The sequence below is a fragment of the Clinocottus analis genome, unplaced genomic scaffold (assembly GCF_023055335.1).
Source record: "Clinocottus analis isolate CAN_PGR_092001 unplaced genomic scaffold, fCliAna1.0.p SCAF_4, whole genome shotgun sequence".
NCBI classification, from domain to species: Eukaryota; Metazoa; Chordata; class Actinopteri; order Perciformes; family Cottidae; genus Clinocottus; species Clinocottus analis.
In genome coordinates this window covers 15,422,023-15,444,917 of record NW_027176153.1, presented here as the reverse complement: position 1 = coordinate 15,444,917, position 22,895 = coordinate 15,422,023, and the positions used below count along the sequence as shown (strand labels likewise).

Below are 22,895 nucleotides of genomic sequence, written 5' to 3'. Positions count from 1 at the left end.
TCTGCTGCTCGTCTGCTCACCTGCGGCCATGACCACCCCCGGTCACCCCGGTCCTCCACCTCCACTGGCTCCCAGTCAAATACAGCATTGACTTTAAAATATTACTCACCACCCTCAAAGCCCTAAACAATTTGTCCCTCTCTACCTGTCAGACCTCATCCTCCTTTAAGTCACACGACTGTGGCTCAGTTGTAGCAAGACACTTAACCCTGAATTGCTCCCAGTTGCTGTGTCTATGATGTATAGAAAAAAAATGTAAGTCACTTTGGATGAAAGCGTCAGCTAAATGTAATACAATAACCCGTTGCCTCAGGTCCGCTGATGCAAACACTCTTAAGACCATCAGTACAAAGCGCCGGGTGACAAGACCCTCTCAGCTGCCGCACCGCTCTTCTGGAACGCCCTCCACATCCATCTGGCTCCCACCTTATCATCATTTAAGCAAGCCCTCAAAACTCACTTCTTCAAACTCACATTCACATTTTTCTGATTGTTTTGTTCGCTCCATTGTCTTTCTATTTTTTTTTCTGCTTGTCTCTGTCCTATGGTAAGCATCTTTGATCATTTAAAAAAAAGCTATATACAATTATTATTAAAAGTATTATTATATACAAACTACATAATACATATAGAAAATGTGCTATATTTGTATTTATTGAACTATCCAAAAGCTTAACAATTACAACTCCCATAAAGTATTAATAGAAAGATAATAGATAAAGCTTATGTAACATCTTGAATGAATGATGAAAAGATTAATAACTAAACTAACCAAAACTGGGAGTGGAGAAGTAACCACAAAAAAACCTTGAGTGTCTTAATAAAATGTAATTGACAGGTTTTTAAGAATGTCCAACCTTTTTTTCCATTATAAAAAAACAAACAAAAATATTGCATTGCTGCATCTGATAGCTACAAAAAAAAATCTATTATCAACAATGAAAAAACAAAACACTTAGGTGGACTGACTGATGAAGAGGTAACTACATTGATAGAATGTGATTCAACACCAAGTCATTGTTTTCCTACAAACACTATGTCTAACAACAAAATTGTATAAAATGCATCTGCAAAATTGGGCAAATTAGTAAGTACATCGGTTACACACGGGGAAAGAGAAAAATGTCTGTACAATATCTTCACACTAGTATCACATTTTAGTTTTTTCTCAATGGATGCAGTCCAGGCCCCACAGTACATGGGTTGAAAAAAAAAATGCAAAAGTCAAAATGGGCATCACATAAAAGATACAAGACACCAATAATTAAAGAGTGTCTATGAAAACGAATGTACCATTTACAAAAAATATTTAAAGCATCCACTGGTGACAAAATCTCTTTTTGTTTTTTTTTTACAGACCGCAATGTGACATCAGCTGTTATTTGCTGCGAGTGACTTGCCCTGGTTACCTACAAATTCATGCATCATTATTGTCCTTATGAAAATAAAAAACTGGTTGTAACCACTCGACCAGATAAGCTGAAGGTGGAAGCATTCTCAATTTCAGAGAATGACGCCCAGAACAGTCAACAGGCTGAGTTGCCACATTAGACGGCTCTCTGGAAGACCAGTGTCGGAATGGAGAGATAACAGAAGAAACCCAGTGACGGTGCTGTGATTTAGCGTGTGACGGCATGGCAGGAGGGAGTAAAAGTGAGAGCAGATGGTGCGGCAGATCAGGTTAGATGGGATGAAGAGTCTCAGGCAGGGCAGAGTTCACAGACAGAAGAGATGATGTTGCCAACAACAATGCTATGAGACTCGAATCATCTGGGCCACGGTCTCATCTGCTGCTGCCTGGGCTACCTCCTGCTGTTGCTGGAGGAGGAGCAGAAATGATCAGTGAGGTCATCATAATAAATTATGTGGAGTTGCATTACAAAATGAGACATCTCTTATTCAAACAAAGTGACACCTAATTCCATAAAGATCAAATGTTGAGTTGACAATTTATAACATTTAGTATATAAGCTTGAATCAATATATTTGTTTATGCTGATGTATGTAGGTGATGTTATTCTGCACACAAATTCTCACCTGTGCCAAAGCCAAGGCCATTTCCTCTTTGTCTTTAGGTGAAAAGAAACGTCCTCCATCTCCTCGCTTGCGCTGCATAGCGTGACGGTGGCGAGATTCGTGAAGGTATTTCTGCTATGGATTAAGCAGATGTATAGGTTCAGTGCATTTTTACATTTGTGAATACTATGTGCCACCTCTGTACCAGTACTGGTGAAAAAAACTTAACACATTTTCGCGCTTGCCTTTCATCTTTTAGATTACCTGGCTAAATACCACGAGACGAACACTATCACAGCACAAGAAAAAGAACAGAATGAGCCCAGTATGAATTGATCAATAAAAGAAGAAAAAAAACATGTGCACTTGCAGGCATTGAGGAAGAAGGAGCTTCAATGTGCCTGCACGGGTCACGTTAATCAATGTGTCTTACCCTCCTTTCCTTAGGGATCTTGCCCTCAGCCTCCAGCTTGGCACGAGCCTGTCTTCGCTTCAAGATGCGGTGGTACTGTTTGGCGTTGACGTACAGAGGTTCCTCCTCGAGCATCTCAGCCCCTGGCAGGGGAATACGTTGCATTGTGGGAACTGCACCACCTCCAGGCACCATCTGATAGAGGGAGAGACACAAACAGAGAAACAGTGTTTAGAGTCTCTGGCATGGAAAGCATACATATATAGCAGCATGCTGACATAAACAAGTAGTTACTGTGCAAATACAGGTGTTTTCAGTCATTCTAGCTGAATAGACTTCTCTATAGGCAGACACAGGGTGGAGTTATTCTGGGAATTGCATGAAGTCACCAAATGCCTTGAACAAATAAAGAACTTAAAAGTGCCCTGAAAAGAAGTGTGAAATACCAATGTGGAAGGACAATGAGTGTTAAGTAAACAGTATTATTCACTGCATTCAACGAAAAACTACTTTAGAAAAATAAGGATGAATCACCAAATAATGAATGAATCAAATCAACACAATATGATTATACTAAAACAATATAAATACATTTCTACACCACATGTTTACAGTTTCACAATGGATAGACGAAAGCACTTATGATTGGCACAAAAACTATAAATCGAAAAACTGTATTCGGTGCTCTTAAAAAGGGACCTCCACCACACTGTGTGAAAAAAAGGTAATAAGATGCTGGATACCTCTGCACAGGGTCTTACCATGACCATTCCACCTGCATTGACCATGTTACCAGAGACGGGCAGGGTGACGGTCACAGTGCCTTGGCCGCTGTTAGTAGTGTTGGTGTTGGCACCGCCTGCCTGTACAATCTGGGCACCTGCCAAGCTGGAAGCTGGAATAGTGATCATTCCTGCAAACAGATTAATATCCCAGTTCTTATGCAAAATTACCACTCAGCAGTGCTCCTCTTTATAAAGTCTACAAAGCAGAAGGCAAACAGAAAATGGAGGAGAATTTTGAGTTTACCCTGCTGCAGGACGGTGCCATCTGCATTGACAGGCTGGTAGACAATGGTCTGTCCATCAGCCGTCTGTGCCACCTGTTGGCCCTGCACACTGATCTGCTGTCCCTTTGGGACCACAAGTAAGAAGAGAAGACAGTCAGTAATCATGTCAATAATAATTGACTAAAGGGATTTGCCGTTCAACTGGTCAGAGTCTAACACCTGGTTCTGTCCAGCGGTGATGGCTGTCTGTGGCTGCTGGATGATGATCTGCTGGGGCTGACCCTGCTGGCCCTGGAGCTGAATAGTCTGCCCGCCCTGCAGCTGGATCTGACCGGGCTGCACCAGCTGGATCTAAGCGTGGACAAAGCACTACCTTTAGATTTAAGAACATCCTAGCCGTGTCCATTTTAGCTCAAACATCTACACAAACAAAGTGGAAGGACAAAAAATATTTCCAGCACTTTAAAGTTAAAACAAGGAACTTTCATTTGATGCTGATTTTGGCAGCTACTGAGAACAAAAGTAGTAATGTTTCCAAGCACCAGATTCCCTTATTTTACTGTAGCACGGTCTGACAGTCTTTCCTGCACTGTCCTGGTTCTCTTGCCCCTCCAGTGGGCCGAGTGTGTGACACTCCAGCAGCGTGGAGCTCGTCACCTCCCGCCAGAGCTCAGATTGTAGGTTGAAGGCAGCAGCAAAGCCAGATCTGAGTATTTCCTCGGTGGGCTGTTTGCTGCCGGGGGCCCTGTTGGAGTCTGACCTGAAAAGGTTTCTGGTGAACTTGCATGATTTCATCTAATTGCATGTGGAATCTGATGCGGCAACATCGATGACTATATAGAAATAACCAATCGTCTCACCGTTAACAGGCATCAGTATTACATTGAAACTGATTTTTTATGTATTCGTTAAACTAGTTTGAAGTTCCTTGTAGTAACTTTAAATTAGAAAACCTCCCAAATAAGAAGCATTTGCCAACAGCAACATGTATAGCAACTGATGACTAATTAAATGAAAGCCCAGCCACAATGTGCTTCTCATACTAAAATATTTTATCTACCTTTTACATCTGCCGATATAAAGAGAACACAAATACTGATATAGGATGATGTGGCTCAATATGAATACAGAACGGAATCTAGAAACTGAGCATCATTTCTTACCTGCTGTAATCCCTGAGCTCCAGATACGGGGACTTGCATTATGGTTTGACCCTGACCCCCGGACATGGCCTGCACCATTATGGGTTGCCCTGATGATGTGATGAGCTGCCCACCGCTCACCTGGACCATCAGAGGCTGTCCCTGGACCTACAGAGAGATATTGAAAGCTATTACAGCACCACTGCCATTGTTTGTTACATCAATATCTCTTATGGGTGACTCACAGACCGCAAGCAAATGATTTAAAATTCAGAACATCCAGGACACCACATCATGGATTAAATATGATGATTTTGCTTTTTCGTTTTGGGATACAAACATGAAACTATCTGGCTCCATAGTAAATCCAAACTAGCCTATGTACAGTATATTTGATAAAGAAATTGAAGTTATTTTCATCTTGATTTGCTAAAAATATGTTGGCATCAAATTAGTTTGCATTCACTATGCAACTTAACATGTACAAATTGTGCAATTGGCATCGCTTCATTAAGCAAGGGACCACAATGTACAACTGAAAGCCTGTGGCAGCAGTTGTACCAGTTGTACATTTTGTCATTATAAAATTAAAAAAAAAACACAGATAGATGATGAGGTGACAGCCAATAATAAAAATCGATCCTTGCTGATCAGTTCTGGTTCGACAGCAGACAGCAAAACACATCCATATGACGCATGTTTCAGATCAATTTCTTTGTCATTGGGAAGAACGTTAAACTTGCTTAACTTGCAAGAGACAAACACAACTCAAACAAACGTCATGAGAACCCAAGCGGGAACCTGAGGCTAACACGCAACACACTGTGCTGAGGAACATGCAGTTCAGGCAGCTGTAAGACATGCCGGGAGGGAGGATGAAGGGTCATGAAAAACAGCCCTGGTTGGAGCATGCAATCTCGTAGGCTGTAACACTGTCATGACTCTGACGCAGGGCGGCGGCGGTGACACCACTACCTGGAGTGTCTGCACCTGCTGGCCTGAGGCCGTCACCACTGGCGCCTCTGTTTGTAGCTGCACAGCAGTCACTGTGCCCTGTGTCTAAAGGTAATGCAGGATAATACAGTCTCAGACAAGTAATTAACAGGAGAGAAAAAAAGATTGGCTCTGGAATCCACTGGAACGCTTTTATTCTGGGTACCTGTTACCTTATATCAGAGTGTGTTACATTGTTGGTGGTAAAAGACGATTTATTTATCAAAACTAAACGAATGAGAGTACACCCTGTGCTCACCTGCTGTTGGATCTGTCCATTGGATGTCTGCACAACTATCTGCTCCCCAGTAGTAGTGGTGGCAGTGGTGTACTGCTCCATAGCTTGTAATCGTCACAACCTCCTATAGAAACAAAAGAAAGACACGTACAGTATTTGCCGACAGCAGATGCATGATTCTTAACAATGCATTGTAAATGTACAAACAACCTTCTTGATCCTCCAGAAAAAAAGAAGGTATTGTCAACCAATCTGAGGTTACTGCAGCCAACTCATTGTTTGATCACGTTTGGCATGAAGGATATTCAAGTGGGGCTTTTTCACCATATTTCAACTCATCCCTAACTAACTAACTAACTAACTAACGTGTGTACCATTAATATATGAAATGCTACTTCGGGAATCTGGCCTCGATATGAGAAGCACACACTGGGTCCACGCTCGTCTTTGCTGGGTGTTAAGCTAGCCGATATCACCGTTGGAGCTAGTCGGGCTAGTTAGCTCCGTACAACGCGTGGTGAACGCTCCAAAGCAGGAGGCCAGCTAACAGGTAAACAGTTAACAGGAACAGGTAAACAGGTACCTCCCGCCTTTATGCTGCTATGTGATTATAACGTTAGTGACCAAGTACGAGGCAACTTTCGCTGACGAGAGGACATATGTGTGTACCGCCCATCCCTTTGTTTGAGTCTGTTTCGTCGCTAACGTTGTCCGGGGCTCGTGGACCACCGAGATCATGTTCCCAGGAGCCAAGAGTGGAAACGGGCCGGTATTTACAGCCCGGCCGGCCCGAGGACGCAGCGGTCGAAACAAAACTGCCATTCTTTTTTTTGCATTTATCTGGGTTAGTAATTTGGTTGGTTCGTGGCAAACCAATCCGTGCTGACAACTACCAATGCCTTCAATCGGGTTTCCCTTACCGTGTCTCCGCTGTCCGGTTTCCCTCTGATTGGCTCTAGTACAGCTCGCTAAAGCCCAATCAACAAAGTGAGCGGACAAAATGGCGCAAATGAAACAAACGGCGCCTGGGAGGAGGTGCGCAGCTGCGTGACACATGAACGCGGGGACGGAGCAGCCTGCAGGGCCGGGGGCGACCGGCAGATGTTGCCATTTTGGTGTTTTTTGTTTTCTTTGACAGCGCCTATTTGGGTTACATGATGGCCTCTATGAGATCGTCCGTCGGATTGTTTGGCATTGCAATAGCACAAGTAGCTGTTAAGTCGTGTAATGGATGATATTGCGATTAATTTTGTACAAGAGAACCTATTTGTTTGATGGAGGTCCAGCTCATAACTGCGCCTCCATTCCGGTAGTGGGCAATGCAGTGCGTCGCTGTGACGTTTAGTGACATTTACGGAAGTACCTCCACACGTTTCGGAGCTGGCTATTTTGGCTGAAGGGTCCTTCTGTAATAACTGCATGTAAACTGATAACATCCAGTGAGCACAACAAGCAAGGGACGTTGTTCGGGTTGAGCAAAGACTCTTAGAAGTGCTTCAATGTCAGTTAACTTGTGCCCGACAGTTTAAGCCTCCTCTGTGGGATAACTAGCTCGTGCTGTTGGCTCAAAAAGCGAAGGGTGAACATGGCTCGACCTCGACAGGTCCTCTCGCTCCTCTCCAGGCTTGGTGCTCTGTGCGCGATGTCCTCCGTTTCCATAAACGGGTGTCGATCTGCTAGCGGAGGAGCCAATAAGCCGAGGCTGCGACAGAGCCCTGTGTACAGTGACCGACGGTCAAACAGTGCTCCGAAACACGGCCACGAGATGTCAATTGATGAACTGGAACTGGACGATGTAGAAGGCAAACTACAAGCTTTGGCTGAGTAAGATTCGATTAGTCTCGTATAAAACAATTAACATAATGTGCAATGCTTTTTATGTGTGCTGCCTAACTTTAAACTACATCTCCCGTGTTTTTCAGGAAGGAGAGAATGGCGAGGAAGAATGTAAAATATCAAATACTGAGAAGGCAGATGACTCCACTCGGAGCTCCACAGAGGAAGCTAACTTGGGATGCTATTGAGCAGATCAGGTGAGATGCTTTGTTATCTAGCATCAATCACTCACCCAATACATAGCTGTTCTGACTTCAAGATAATTGCATAAATAAGGCTTACAATTGTATTCAATTTTTAGATATCTGAAGCAAGAGCAACCAGATGCCTGGACAGTAGAGCGTCTGGCTGAGGGCTACTCTGTCACCCCTGATGTCATCCGGAGAGTGCTCCGGAGCAAGCATGTCCCGGCTCCTGAAACAAAAAGAAAGCAGGATGCCAAAGTACTGTCTAGTCTCGGGCAGCAGGCGCTGCCTTTAGGTGCTGGGACCGAGCCGAATAGGCTGAAGCTGCTTAGGAGCCACACATCAGCTGCATTCCCACCTGAAAGTAGAGAATGTGCAGTGGTGCCGGTGGCTAAGCAAGCGATGATGCTTCGAGGTGAATCTACAGGATCCCTGGCAAAGATTCCTGCCACTGCTGCTGTTCAGGCCACCCAGTACAAAGCTGGTAGTAAAGATGTCTCTATGACTATAACAGAAGAACAGGACTGCGCTTCTAACTCTAATCCGACAGAAGATAACCAAGAGGACGAGGAGAGCTGGGATGGACGTCTGTTGACAGACGAAGAACTTGAAGAGTTTATGGACATGGAAAAGCCTTCCCCTGCGGTGCAAATTGGCAATGACTTCTTTGATGGAGAGGGCAACTTATTGTATAGAATCTAAGGACTTCCTGTGTTGAACTGTTGACTAACAATGTGTGATGTTGAGGATTGGAATTACAACTATGTATGTGTCCAGTGACTTTCTAAATCGTTATAGGTAAAATAAAAACAATCTTTAATGCATTTTTCAACTGTGATGAAACTACAGTTGTACTTTCAGAGTAGTTCAACCTGCTTAAAGCAACCTTCTGACATCCAGAATGTTTTTGGAAATATATCCCTTTATAAACAACCTTTTCTATGTTGCTGTAAAATGAAAAGAGTTCAGTGACAAATAGAGGAACATATGAATTTATTAGCAAACCCAAAGAAAATTGCCTCAAATTTACAGAAGAGAAACATAGCAGATATAAAGATGCAACCTTGTATATTTACAGAACCATCACAATGAATTATTATTTTATACAGCAGTTTTAAACAGTAAGAAAAATGTAACTTCTACATAATGCAATAAACCATCATTCAATAACTTGCCGAGTGTCTCTCAGTGTATTGCAGCTACTTAACCCTGTATCCACTCTGTTTTATAATCTCATCAAAATTTCAATCAGAACAAGACATGAAAGGGGGAAAAAACAGGTTATTGAAGGCTATTTTTCTTTACAAAGCTCCGTGTGTTTAAATAGTGAAAGATAACATGCAGTTCAATGGATGCGCGTATGAAACACAAGTACATCACTGCTTAAGGATATAATTTAGGCAATAAGCGCAACTCCAGGGTGTCCCAGATGAACTGAATGGAATTGGTTACACATTAGTTACTATGAATAAAATAGTAAAGAGATGCTGGCCACACCTCGAGAGGGCCTCGCATCATATCCTCACAACAGGCACTTGTGTAACCACATCCAATTTACTGCACTCTGAATCTGCAAGTCATGAATAAATAAAACCTTCACAAAAGCAATGTATTTAACACAAGACAGAAAAATAATTGTGCAATAAATGTTCGAAAGAAACAGAAAATAACTAAGACTTGGCGTGATAAACGAGACAGATCTTTTAAGAGGCATTGACCAATCCAGTTCAGCTTTAAAATTACAGCAGTATTAGGATGATTACAAAGTGAAAAACAGCAATTTACTGTGAAATAAAAATCTTTCAACAATCCTGCTCCACCTCAGATGCAAATACCAATTTAAAAACAGTCCCAACAACCATGTCTTAACTCTAAAAGGCTACTACAATTTTAATTATGCTGTACAACATTCACACAATTTTTTTTTTTTTTCTTATTGCTTCCTATGCTTCTGTCCAAATCAATAAATCAGTTATCTGAATCTGATGTAAAAATATCAACAGATATTTACTATCAAACTAAAATTATTTCTGTCATTTCTGAACATCTTCGAACCACAATTTGTGACAAGTTCAAAAGGCTGTTAATACAAAAACTGCTCAAATGATTATTAACACAACTCGTATATGACTACAGTGATTATTACAGTCTTATCCCGTTGATCATTAGGTCACATTTAGGAAAAATGTTGAACTACAAACTGTGTGCATACAAAGGACTTTGTGCTTTGGGCAGTTATAACTGCAGACATACATTTTTTAACAAATCCTGTCTTGAAACAGACACACTTTACCTCCCGATACATTAATGTGTTTCACACAATGACATCTTCATTCACCAAACATGCCATGAAGATTATTTAACTTACATGAACAATTTATTGAATCTACACATCGTTATTGCTATTGAAACTAATGCAAAGGGACATTTCCATTTTATGTCTTATTACTTGAGCCGTGGTTCTAAATGCCATGGAGTAAAAGTACGCTGGCTTGTGTCCAAATACAGACTACAACAGAGGATTTCACAAATCAGTGCTCAGAGAGGAGAAACCTGAAAACCTTACATTTACATACTCTGGGACACTTTTTGTTTCGACAAACAACTACTTTGTTAAAAGTAGGGATTAAGACTCAAGTGGTTTTGGGAGAGTTATTAACCAACAGTAACCTTTTTTACACCTAGCAAATTCATACCACGTCAAAAATGGCAAAGAAAAGCGGATTTATTTACAATTGCATGAGAAAAAAGAAACAGATCTCCAACAGAAGTGAGAAGTATTTCCAGGAACGCTCCCAGGTGGTGGGAGAGGCAGGACCCATAATGCTATGGTGGTGGATTTATACAGCGAGCTTTGCTTCAAAACCCATTACTCTCGCTCTGTAGGCAGTTCAAATTACTGCACAAATTCTTTGTTCCCTAAAATAAATAACTTGGAGACTCAAACAGAATCAATAACTGAAGCACAAACACTAAAACATCTCCTTCCCCCTTAACTGTGGCTTTAGTCCCAGAAAGCCTCTGTACATTCATTATACTTCATAGATGACAGCAGAGTGATTCACACTCTTCATCTGGTAGCTGAGGCCAAAGTTCATAATAGAAAGTGAAAGGTAAAGTAGCTGGAAACAAGAGAGTGACCGGAGCAGTAGCCGGCCTCGGGTGAACTGGAAACCTGTTGTTCAGTTGCATAACAGGTTGTACCCGCTATTCAAGCAGGTCCTGTATGAAGAAAAGAAAACAGCATACCAATGAAGCCAGAAACAACACAGGTGAGCACACAAGGAACCATTATGGCAATGTTTACACATGCACTTAACTCGGTTACTCAGGTAGTAGGGAAATGTATGACAATGTCGGGGCTTTGGAGCAATAATTTAAACCCATACTTTCAGCTTCAAAACTCTGACTTACTCTTGGACCGATTACTGTTTTATTAAAGCTTCACCTCTAAGAAAATGAGCAGTAAGTCGACAGAAATGTGGCGTGCAAAGCACGATTATCCCTTGATGATCCCATCGTGGACGATGTATCAGCTAGTGATAGCTGACCACAGGTATTCTTGCATCGGTGAAATGTTAGGTGAAAATGCAATAAAAATTGCAGTTCAGAACTGTCAAAGTTTGAAGTCATTTAGAAATTGTCCCATTACAGAGTTTGTCCACCAGAGAGCGCTGCAACGCTTAGTTAATTGGTCACATTACAAGAACAAACAACATCTGTTATCTCATCATCATTGTGGGCTATTATGTTGCTCGGTTTCCCTTTAAACCTTCACTACTTATATAAGACAATTGAGCTGTCACAGCAGGTCTGTACAGGAGGAGTGCACAGTGGGACATCATGGCTTCATCACCAGGGTCCTTAATGTTTAACTACGTGAAAACGAGGCTCATGACATGTAAAGGTTTTCTTCCTTCATCAATAAACCCAAGCAAAACCACCGTTAGAGTTGATTTAACAAAGCAAATATTCCCTTGTGTTTTTGACAAAGTTGATTAAAGTTATTTATCTTCAGCATTAAGGTGTGTAGGAGATTATTTTTATTCTGGGTTGGTTGTTTTCTACGTCTTTCGATATTTCTATGTAACTACTTAAGTTCTTTGCATTTCTACAGAACATCAAGCAAGCTTTAAAGATACAGACGTATGCCATCAGTTCCATTGCAAAACAATGGCCCATTATTCTATCTTAGCCCGTGTATGAACGAGGAAACGGTATCCACTGTACCTCATCTGAGTCGTCATGAAACTCTATCTTCCCATTCTGAGTGTGGTTGGTCTCCAGAGGCTCGTCCATCCCATCAACAGCATTGTCCTCGACATGCTGCTGCAGCACAGAGTACCTGTGAACCAAGAACCTGGAGGGCACATTCAAAATATTATCAGCTCGCTTAAAATCATCTGGAAAACACACATGGACAGTAAAAGAAAAGTGTTGGCCTCAATTACAAAAATACACTTAGCTATCCTCGACAAATTTGTTGGTTTTGTAATAGACTATACATTTGTGTGAAAAGAAACACCGACCTGCCACCGCAGACATATTTCTTGACAAAGACGACTCCTGCTGCAATGCTCAGCAGCATGATGATGATGACTGTTACCGTAATGGCTACACGCTTAGAGGAGTGACTCTCAATCTGTAAAAAATAACGGCAGACAACAGCCGTGTGGTAAAGTGGTTGTGCTCGAACACACTGTTGGCAAACATACAGTAAATACATAGCATAGAACCTATACACATGGCATTATCCAGAAGTAGGCAGGGGTACTGACCAGAAGTTCAGGGGCCACCAGGTCACTCACACACCTCTTGCTGAGGTCGATCTCTTTACGCTCAGGCATCTTTCCTCCCTCACATTTATCTCCAGGGATTTTCCTATAGCTGTGGACCAAAGAAACATTAAGAGTGCATGAAAGTTAATTGGAGGTTTGCAGCTGTAACTGATATATTTTTTGAGTTTTGGCTCTTTCTAACAGAAATCAGTCTAAAACAGTTTATTGTTGTTCCACAAATTGTTCATTCATTGATTATCACACTTTTACAAAACATTCTGTACGACAAGTATTCATTTTGTATGAGTGACACTGTGTGCAGTGAAGCAAACATGATTTACCAAGAATGTCCTCTGCTTTTACAGTCAGCAGTCATTCTTCCTCACTGAAAACATGAGACTCACCACTGTCCCCCTCATCCGCTTCCTCTGACTGGTCTTTGCATGACAATGACTTCCTCATCAGTGAAAGCAATCCTCTGTCACTGTCTCTACTATGAAACACGGCAGCGGGCATGGCTGCGTACACTAAACAATGTACACAGTATCTGTTTTTATATTAATATTATTTTCATATCTAAAAAATACAAATAAAGTCACTGCTTTGATAAGACTCTTGGCAGTACACTCCACAATAACTAAATAAATGATGGAGCAGAATAGACAACCACAGCAAAGTTGAAGCAAATCCTGTAGCATTGATGACAAAAGAGAGTCAACATGTTCACTGACCCACTGGTCTGCAGTCGCTCCTCTTGGCCGTGTAGACAGAACTCGAGCACTTTGCCTTTCAGGTCCGGCTGCTCCACACACTCCGAGCTGTTCTCTTTACGGTAGTATCCAAAGTCACTGCAAAGAGTCGTAAGATGGCAGGATGTTAAGCAAAGGTGAATTTATTATCACGAACCACAATTAAGTTTTACTCAAGGATACTTTTACACTGCTGTCAATACCAATTTGCGATGTTTAACATCAACTTATCCTCAAATTACTGTATTTTATGTGTCAAAGTACATCCATTCCATCAGTGTTAGAAAAGGAAGATAATCACATTTGAATAAGCAACGTTTTAACTTTCCTTGAGTCGACTTGACACCAGTAATTTAACTTTCAATAAAAGCAATCACGGCCCGTCAGCAGCACATCTGACATTGCATGTTTATTTGATTGATTACATTATTTCCTGTTATTATTGTGTACGTACATTTATTTGGTATACTAATTGCAAAAATAATAAACAATACCAATTGTTATGTCCAATAGACTGTACAGAATTGGTGTGTAGTGTGTAGTCTTACCACATGAAGTCATCCAGGGTGCACGGACACAGCATTGGTTGGGTGTTGACCTGGTATTTTCGTCCGTTCCAGCAAACAGAGTCCTTTCTGAGACGCAGGAACTTCTCTTTGTAACCCAGCATGCAACCATCATTGGGGTCACTGATGTCATCTGAGTGGGCCAACCACTGCACATAATCCTTGTCACCACCTATGATCATCAACATTGTGGACTCTGTATAACCTCGACCAAATCACAAACTACTGACAAGTGATCTTTAGATTTCCACAGGTGTGTTAAAGATCAGTTTGTTATAGCAAACCCATTGTCATGCCACTTACAGTCTCTGGTGAGAAGCTCCCTGAAGTCAATTGTTGTGGAGATCCAGTACTGGCTGAGGAGAGAGTCTCTGTAGCCCCAGACACTGACATTCATGGAGCGAGCTCCCGGCTCCGATGCCAGCCCAGTGAAGTAGATGGGGTCTTTGGTGAAGTTGTAAACACCCCAGCACTGTCCTTCATCAGTAGAAAATCTGTCAGGACAAGAATGTGCAAACATTAGCATGACATAAACAACCTTTAGAAGTAAAGCAACAACATATGAGAGGAAGTTGTATAGCTTGCAATTAAAAAAACAAATCAGAGCATAAGTAAATCTCACAAAAACACTGAACGTTACGAATTCATCTGTTCCTTCTAACTGTAACTCACTTGATTGTGTTGATAGGTTGAGTGGTGCTGTGCTCCACGGCAACCAGCAGCCCTCCAGAGTCCAGAATAGCATAGTGATGGGGCCCAACCAGGGCCTTGATCCAGGTGTACCCCCCATCATCAGACACATAAACATCAGGCTTCATCACGGAGATCGAATCACCAACACTCCCTGAGAAGATACATAGGAGGTGATGTGGCAAAAAGCTCCAGTTTACCCGATGAATAACTTCCACTCCATCTAAAAAAAATTAAATAATTACCATGAGCTAAGATGAGACCCACAGCGTTTGGTTCAGTCAGAGGGAGCATGGGGACGTTCAGCCTCATAGCAGTACTGTAGGCCGCATGGAGGTGGAGAAAGCACTATAGATGCAAACACAAGAAGCATTTGGTATTGGACACGGTACAATCACTGTGAAAGTCCAAAAAATAACATGAAAAATAAATAGTTATTCAAAGCAGACTGATCAAGACTGATCAACTTTCTATGGATCATTGTTTCTTTCTTTACCTTGTCTGGGTCTTTGGCTGTAGCATCACAATGGCTGTTGGCAGGTTTCCGTAGGGGAACCCATTCCCCTCCCTGATCAAAGGACACCACTGACTGCACAGACTTATCTGGAGCAAGAAGACAACGATATCACATGAAGCACTGAGATACCCCTGTCCAAAAACACTGTGTGCAGGTAAAGCTTAAAGGGCTCATCATATGTAGCGTTCAGGAGGATGTATTGGAAATGAAATATACAAATAAAAGGTATGTATTCTCTTTAGTGAATCTTTTTGTTTTTTGTTACCTTAGGATAAACCATTAAATCTATAGTCCGATACTTTTCACTCACTGTACATCTCCAATAGCAGACATAAACAATGTCTTACTTTTTCATACTTGTTGAATTGACAGCTTTTTGGCAATTCATTATTGTGTGCCTGAAGGGGCTCGAATGTCTTGTTTAAATGTTTAAACAGGTATAGAAAGTGATTTTCAGTTATAAAATGTATGTACATATTCCACTTGGAAACAGGTCGTGAGCCCCTGGTAATTCGCAAGCGACTAGTTGGAGAACCTCATGCTGAGCACAAGGGAGAAGTTTCAGCTGGTTGCAATCTGCCACCTCACTGCTGGCAATAATCATGTAACCACTGACTGGTTGTTGAGGTAAGAAAAAGAGAACCGGATGTTTACATCTATCCAGGTTTCAGATTTGAGATAGTTTGACTGGACTTTCATAAGAAATGTAAAAGTTATCTGGATATAATTTGCTTTTTTAAACCTCTCTTATCACACATCCACTGACAGCAACAATTCCTGCTTTAAGTAGTTTTGTTGTTGTTTGGTGTGACAGTAAAATGTTGTAAACATGGAGAAAGACAGAGGAGATTGTTCAACAGAAAATACAGCGAGCAGCGAGTCATGATTTTAACTGGTGATGTGGTATTTCTGCTCAATGGTCAACCCGCCGCATCAGATGGAGAGCACATCTAACACTGAACATCTAATTAAATATTTACCCAACGCCCTCACTCTGGCATGTAATGGAGAAGTCATATGTGTATGTTTTTCTGAGGAGAATTTGAGTCAAGGCAAATATTGCTATTCCTGATCAACGCACAGGCACATGAATAGAGCTACCGTACCTTCTGCCAGGACACTGCTGAGGAAAACTCCTCGCAGGGAGGTGACGTTAGTGAAGTCTGTATCGCCTCCCGTGGCAGTGTAAAGGTGACGCTCCAATGACTTGGAGTACACAGTGCCCCGGGTATCTGACGCATAAATGGTGCCATATCCTGTATCTGTGAACGTGGGGGAAAAAAAACACAAATTAGTTCACACCTACTGGAGAGAAAATTCAGATGCAGGCTTTTAGAGATGGTTATTTGAAATAATTAAATATTGAGTTAACATGCTGCAAGTTCTCACACATGACCACGTTTTTTACATTATATTGTCTAAACACACTGTGGCCTATTCCTAAATAATGTTACTACATTGCTCTACAATAGGAAGAGTAAACAGGTGAGATGTATTTATGTATGGACTGACCTCCTGGCTCGTCCACATGCATGAAGACCATTTCATCGTTTGCTGCCAGGATGGAGTAGAACTGCTCGTGACCAACAGGGGGCAGCTGGGCCATGTTCCACGTCTCTCCGTGGTCCACTGACACATGGATCATCCTCAGAGTGCCCTGCAGAGAAAGAGGCCGGACAGAAAGAAAGAGGAAATAATTAGATCAGTTTGGAGAGTAATTACCTCGTGCTAAAAGGCAGAGGAAAAGAAACAGGGCCGTGCAGAAAATAAGCACACAATGTGTCATGAGAGCGATGGGATGTATTTTGAGAGTAACAATATCCACATTAGCTGGCCGTGGAGCGCAGCATACTATTCATCTGACTCTGACCATTGAAGTTAATGTGGTCAGTTGTTGTTATCCATGAACATTTCCCCATCTGATAATTAAAGGAACACACTGATTTCCTTCAAAATACCAAACTTCCTCACGGACGATTTAACCAAATTACTTCTCTTTTAAACCAAACATGGAGATAGAAAGTATGGGTATTCTAAATATACGAATACAACACAAATATTGTCCTAATGCTTGATTTGAAGTGCCCTATGTCATAAAAAGCATCTAGAAGGACAGCAAACATGTCTCACGTCACAACAGCATACTTTATTTCAAATTTAGTAGAATGAAGCTTTTTCTTACAAACACAAAGGCGGAAATTTAAGCGATATTTTGCCTATGGATGCCTGATTCTGTTTCTGTATCTGTGGGAGATTTAGACCAACTGTAGACTGACCTTGCCTGTCATGACAGAGGCAAACAAGAAGCGTCCACCCAGGCCAAAGGAGTAGATCTTTCCGGCGACAGTCTTGAAGGTTTTACCGTAGTCCGTCGTCCTCTTCAGTTCCAGCATTCCCCGATCACCTGAAAAATAATACAAGACAATTTAGAAATTAAAGGGCAACCACTTAAGAGGAATACTAAAATCTGGAAAGCATTTCTCATTACAATTATATTACAACATAATCCAATCCAAATCCAGTTATTCAGTGATGAACAGATAATTAAAAACATGTAATGATGCTTATCTTTGAATCTGCCTTGAGGATGTTTAAAATACATTACATTTCCTACATGGACACAAAAGTTGCACATACCAAGCTTCTCTTTCAGATTTTGCTTAAAAAAGAGGATCACTTACTGCAGGATCCATTGTAATTGGCTGTAAAGAAGATGGTATTTTTTCTTCCCCTAGAACAAGAGTGGAAAGTACCCAAAATGTCAGATAACCAGACACACACAGTGTGAGTCGACAGACTCAAGGATATGTGAGCAAAATATAGGGGCAGGCTGCTCTGTTGAAAAGGCTGCAACAGCTCTTGTGAGCTTTTATCTCAATAAAGAACAAATCAGGATGGAAGAAATCTGCTCTCATGCTGGATTCTTTATGTATTATTTATCTATTCCCATAATTAGCTTTGCTTCATTGTGAAAGTAAGCATCACATGGCATGGCTTATCAAATGCAACCAGCATGAAGGCATGCCCTTACTTAATATCTACTGTCTTTTAAATGTTGTCTGCCCCTGGAGCTTTTCAAGGAGCTTGTTCAGATCAACGTATTTGGGTTAGTAATTAATTATTTCTCTCAGTTCTCTCAGACCTTGAAAGCGGAGCCTCAAATGTGACTGAACAGATATCTAGCGCTGTTAAGGTTACTAAGCGATATGTACCAGGAAGTTCCTCTAAAAACAACAAGAATGTGGTGAAGGCTTGGCCACACCAGAGCAAGTTAAACAGTCACTGACTGCACTGCAATGCAGTTGTACTGGCTATTTTGCAAAGGTGGAGCAACAATGAAAGTCTTGGGAGAAAAACGCCCACATATTGATCTCAGGGTGTTTAAAGTGATTACAACTCTCAGTAAGAGAGAGCAAGCTAGCATAACTGTGAAGGATTCAAAACAAGTTTTCAAAATGGTTCTTTTGTCACCAGTCTGTCTTCAACTACCTTTAATAATTAGCATGTTGGACAGAAAGAAAAGGAGGATACAAAGTTATGTTTTTAAATCTTTGCTGCATGTCAAACCAATAACAATGTTGATCTTCCACACCTCCACTATCTCACTCATTAGAAATATTTCCCTGAGACACAGTGACTTGGGGATATTGCATAGAATTACTGTTTTCTCATTGATCACTTGACAAAGATATCATCAGTTTGTGTCATTTCTCACCATTTCACAAGACACACCATGTCGTGGAGCTTTTTCCAGTTGCTGCCAAAATCTTCAGACAGCCAGAGTTCCATCTGAGTACAGAAAAAACAACATTTGTTCAATTAGGAACCGTTTACACGGCTCGCACAGCTCCCGTAGAACTTGGTCAACTAGAGCTGGCTATAAAAGGTTATAGCCATGTTAATAAATGTACTCTGTGCAAACAAATGTTTGCTCAACAGGGGTCTCATTGGCCATGAGGGAGTGAGATGATGGAGTTTTATGGCAAGTTTTACAACCTGCCATAAAAAAGGTCACTTGCCCTCTTAAATTAATGGCATATGTACTATTACTAATTACTAATCCAAGCTTTCAAGTTCATATAGACCAGCTTGCATTCAAACGGATTACTTAAATGTATAGCTTTTCCACATTCACTACTCACGCTGTTGCTGAGGGCCAGCAGCACATTGGAATCCTCAGGATTATATGTGATCTGAGTCATGGGGATGAAGGTCAGGCCCCGAGGGGTGAAACTCTTTCCAAAGTCATTGGAGACAAAGATCCGAGATCCATAAGCTCCGGACATTTCTCCTGTCAGGATCACCTATAAGCCAAAGCCCAAAATTCAGACTGATGAAACCATAGAAGATGGTCATACATTAAAAGGTTATTCATAGAAGAAAACCCACATTACACTTATTGATGAGGACATGACTTACTTTCCCAGAGCTCCCAATTGCAATGCCAAACTCTGATCTGATGAAGGTGTTGTTAATTAGATTGGTCACATCCTCGAATGACTTCCCGTAGTTCTCACTGGCAGACAAATGGTTTCAGTCAAGTTAGATGCCAAACAAATGCAAACTGTGTTGTTTTTCCAACAGGTGAGGTTGTGAGACTTGCCTTCGATAGAGTTTGGACTGCCCAAGCCTTATCATGAAAAAGGGCACCTGAAAAGTTGTCAATGCCAAGATCACCTGTCGAAACAAAGGAGGTTCAGCTTGAGGAAAGTGGAGCATAGATCATGCATAATGAGACCCTTATGTGAGGGACCTTGTTTGTGTAATCTACCAGGTTCTTTGCTACCCCGTCACTTCCATACCGTTCACTGAATATAACACTCACCCCTGTGCCATCTCCAACCCAGGCCAGCGACACCGACCCACTTAGGTCATTGAAGGTATACTGAGAAAAAATGTAAAACACTTACAAAATTAAACACGTTAAAAACCACAGCACCAATTAAGCAGTAGGTCAAAATAGCTGTGTGAATGACACTAAATCAAGTGAGGATTTAAAGTTCTGCTGACAAGAAGGGATGAACTGACCACACAATTATAAACTGGAGTCAAAACCTATTTGTGAATTTGGACTCTAGGCGGAATTATTGCTTTGACTGGCACCGTGTTCCCCTTCACCATGTGGTCGAGCATACAGGACAAAGTGTAAAAAGTGAAGCACCACTTATCAGACCAGGCAAGAATCCCGGAAGAGCCAACACTTCTGAATACAGCTACTGAATACCAAACAACCTGGGATCAGACTTTAAGCGGACATTAGTTATGTGCAAATCAAGGTCTGATGCTGTAAGCAGCTCCAGTACCGAAGGGACCTGCAACAGAAACCTCAAGGGAACGATGAAGCTGAGCCACCAGGAATTCTGTTGACTTTAGATTACTGGGGACAAGCATACAGAGACTGCCATGCAAAGTTGATCCCATGGCAATGAGGAGCTATGTAAATAACCTGCATTGAACTCGGCACTGCACAGTTAAATATATCTTTTATAAACTGCATTTATTTGAATGCTTTTACTTCCTATAGCAGTGAAATCCATTACACATCTAGTGAGACCAAATATAGCCTTCTGACCTTTCCAATCACAATAAGGAAGTCTCTCTGTGTCCTAACAGAGTTCCTGCTTGCCAATGCCAACTGCTTTCACCACCACACAAACACAACTTTTAATTAGGCTTATTACAAAATAACTACCACACAGCCAGTCACAAGGATCCCACTGGGCCAATTTCCCTGTAAACAGATTCACTCTCAGTGAGGCAGACAAGTGGCGTCCTCACATACAGAATGCAGCTGCATCCTGCACAAGAATGAGATATAGGTCATGGCCATTACTGGAGCATTTGAGAGGTAAACCGGTCCGGTGGAGCTGGAGAGCTCAGTTGAGCCTACGTAGGTCTAAAAGCTTGAGGGAAATAGGCGTTGTTACTGTTTCACTTCACTGTATTTCACTGCACCAAATGTGAAAGAACAAAAAACGTGGTAGGGCCAAACTGATAGCCAACACAAAGCTAAGGTGGTATATTTAATGGCTGATTGAGGTGTAAGGACTTGGAACCAGCCAGTCCTATTGATTTAATTGTTTGCTTTTGTTGTAGCCTACAACACATAAATACATATACAGTGCAACATATCTTGTATCTAACTGTCATCTCGGGCTTCCATGCTGACAGTTGAATGGAAAACAGCCCATCAGGAGCCAGGTTTCTAACCGCAGAGAATAGCTGATTAGGCCTATGAGTGCACCTGGTTAGCACCTGCGCATCATCTTGTCGAGGCACATATAAATGTCAGACGTGTGAAGAGTAACAGGACCTCGGTTGGTAACTTACACTGTGGGTGTTGTCTGCTAACTTGGTGTCATATCCTTGAAGAGCTTTGCAGTTGTCGCCCAGCTCGGCGCTTCTTCGTTTTATCTTGTGGGTTGATGGTGCAGCCAGCCATGCAGGCAGAGATCTCTTTATGATGTTCGCAGCTTTCTCTTCACTCTTTGAATGCCTCAAAAACGACTGTGCGAATGGGTTGGATCCCAGCTTAACATTTAGACCGGCTGTTAAAGTGGACAGCGATAACAGCAGGAGATAGGGCAGCAAAAGTCCCATCCTCGTTTCTGTTGTCACTAGCAAAAAACAAAAACAAAACAAAGACGCTAAAAAACACCCCAAACCCAGTCTTTGTTTATGCTGGTCTTGCCTACAAATTGAAGGTCGCTACAGCTCTGCCGAGGATGACATCAACAACACTGACAGCGATTATTTCGGGGCTATGATAACCCCTAACGCTCCGATTATTTCTCCTCGCAGCAGCAGAGCAAATATCCAAACAGAAAAAAATTGCAATTGAGCGAAATTAACCGGAATATTTGACACAAATCATCCGCGCTGTAACTCCTCAGCCAACATGACACACTGTAACGAGCACGCAAATTGTGTCTGTGGACTGCGATGGTCTGTGCAGCGCTGTGATTGGCTGATCGTTTTTTCTGCTCCACCTATCCGATGTTTTGATTGGTTACATTCTGAAAAGGCGGGGTCAGAGGAATTGCATATTTGCTGTCAAAGCCTGCCAAGCTAGGTTGAGCAATACTATCATAAATACTCTATCCAATCTAATTAAAAGACAACAAAATCAAATTAATAGCGCAAATACGTTACTTAAAAAAATAAGCCAATAATAGACTACATTGCTGGATCTCAGTGATCTCTCCACCAGTAAAACAGTCCTGAAAACAACTGGAGAAAATGAGTTGTAACTAATTAACTAACTAGTGGTACATTTTTGATGGCAGATATTTTAAAGGAAAAAAAATGCTTAATTCATTGACATTAACACAAACACATTTTCTTAAATAATGTAATTAATTTATGTCCTGTTCTTAAACATCATTTCAGGTTTACTTATCATAAACATACAAGTACATACATTTTCATTTAATCCATTTTGATCATTTGGGATCAGTGGGCTACTGTGAAGTGTCTGGGAAGCAACTTGGGTTCAGTGTTTGCATAAAGAGACTATTGAACTAACCTTGTGGTTATGGGTGACCTGCTTGAGTCACCGCCGTCTCAGTTACCAAAGTCTTTTGAAAATGTTTAGGATAGCTTTAACTTGCTCATCGTAGTCAAGAAGAAACTAACCTTTGTATCATATGATCTGAACACCTGTGAATTAATTAAAGTGGCTCTTTTTGTGTAGCCTGCTGTATTCTTACATTTATATTTGTGTTGGTTGCGATGAGTCCAAATATGTTCCTGATTAAATTGGTG

The 22,895-nt window shown here is 41.5% G+C and overlaps 3 protein-coding genes across 13 annotated transcripts; 1 reads left to right on the top strand and 2 right to left on the bottom strand.

The window, feature by feature from the left end:
- Nucleotides 1-651: 651 nt before the first annotated feature.
- Nucleotides 652-6,886, bottom strand: nfyal (nuclear transcription factor Y, alpha, like). 11 transcript variants are annotated; one of them, XM_068596922.1, is made up of 10 exons: nucleotides 6,731-6,886; nucleotides 5,832-5,934; nucleotides 5,552-5,638; nucleotides 4,601-4,747; nucleotides 3,657-3,788; nucleotides 3,458-3,560; nucleotides 3,172-3,341; nucleotides 2,450-2,623; nucleotides 2,038-2,148; nucleotides 652-1,818 (listed from the first exon to the last, which is right to left on the bottom strand). In XM_068596922.1, the coding sequence occupies exons 2-10, from the start codon at nucleotides 5,910-5,912 to the stop codon at nucleotides 1,753-1,755; spliced, it is 1,071 nt and encodes a 356-aa protein (XP_068453023.1). In that variant the 5' UTR covers nucleotides 5,913-5,934; nucleotides 6,731-6,886; the 3' UTR covers nucleotides 652-1,752. The 11 variants fall into 11 exon arrangements, with proteins under 11 accessions (XP_068453023.1, XP_068453025.1, XP_068453020.1 ...); XM_068596924.1 differs by having other exon boundaries at nucleotides 3,190-3,341; XM_068596919.1 differs by having other exon boundaries at nucleotides 653-1,818; nucleotides 2,038-2,151.
- On the top strand, nucleotides 5,971-8,995 carry ngrn (neugrin, neurite outgrowth associated). Its single transcript, XM_068596930.1, has 3 exons — nucleotides 5,971-7,634; nucleotides 7,733-7,843; nucleotides 7,948-8,995. Exons 1-3 carry the CDS (start codon nucleotides 7,396-7,398, stop codon nucleotides 8,531-8,533), a joined length of 936 nt encoding a protein of 311 aa, XP_068453031.1. The 5' UTR covers nucleotides 5,971-7,395; the 3' UTR covers nucleotides 8,534-8,995.
- Nucleotides 8,808-22,039, bottom strand: sort1b (sortilin 1b). The gene is made up of 20 exons (XM_068596931.1): nucleotides 21,462-22,039; nucleotides 19,957-20,016; nucleotides 19,735-19,808; nucleotides 19,551-19,647; nucleotides 19,274-19,435; nucleotides 18,847-18,920; nucleotides 17,813-17,862; nucleotides 17,408-17,535; nucleotides 16,644-16,788; nucleotides 16,238-16,393; nucleotides 15,111-15,217; nucleotides 14,860-14,962; nucleotides 14,597-14,768; nucleotides 14,228-14,418; nucleotides 13,907-14,096; nucleotides 13,341-13,457; nucleotides 12,610-12,718; nucleotides 12,361-12,473; nucleotides 12,062-12,191; nucleotides 8,808-11,053 (listed from the first exon to the last, which is right to left on the bottom strand). The coding sequence occupies exons 1-20, from the start codon at nucleotides 21,729-21,731 to the stop codon at nucleotides 11,039-11,041; spliced, it is 2,463 nt and encodes an 820-aa protein (XP_068453032.1). The 5' UTR covers nucleotides 21,732-22,039; the 3' UTR covers nucleotides 8,808-11,038.
- Nucleotides 22,040-22,895: the final 856 nt, after the last annotated feature.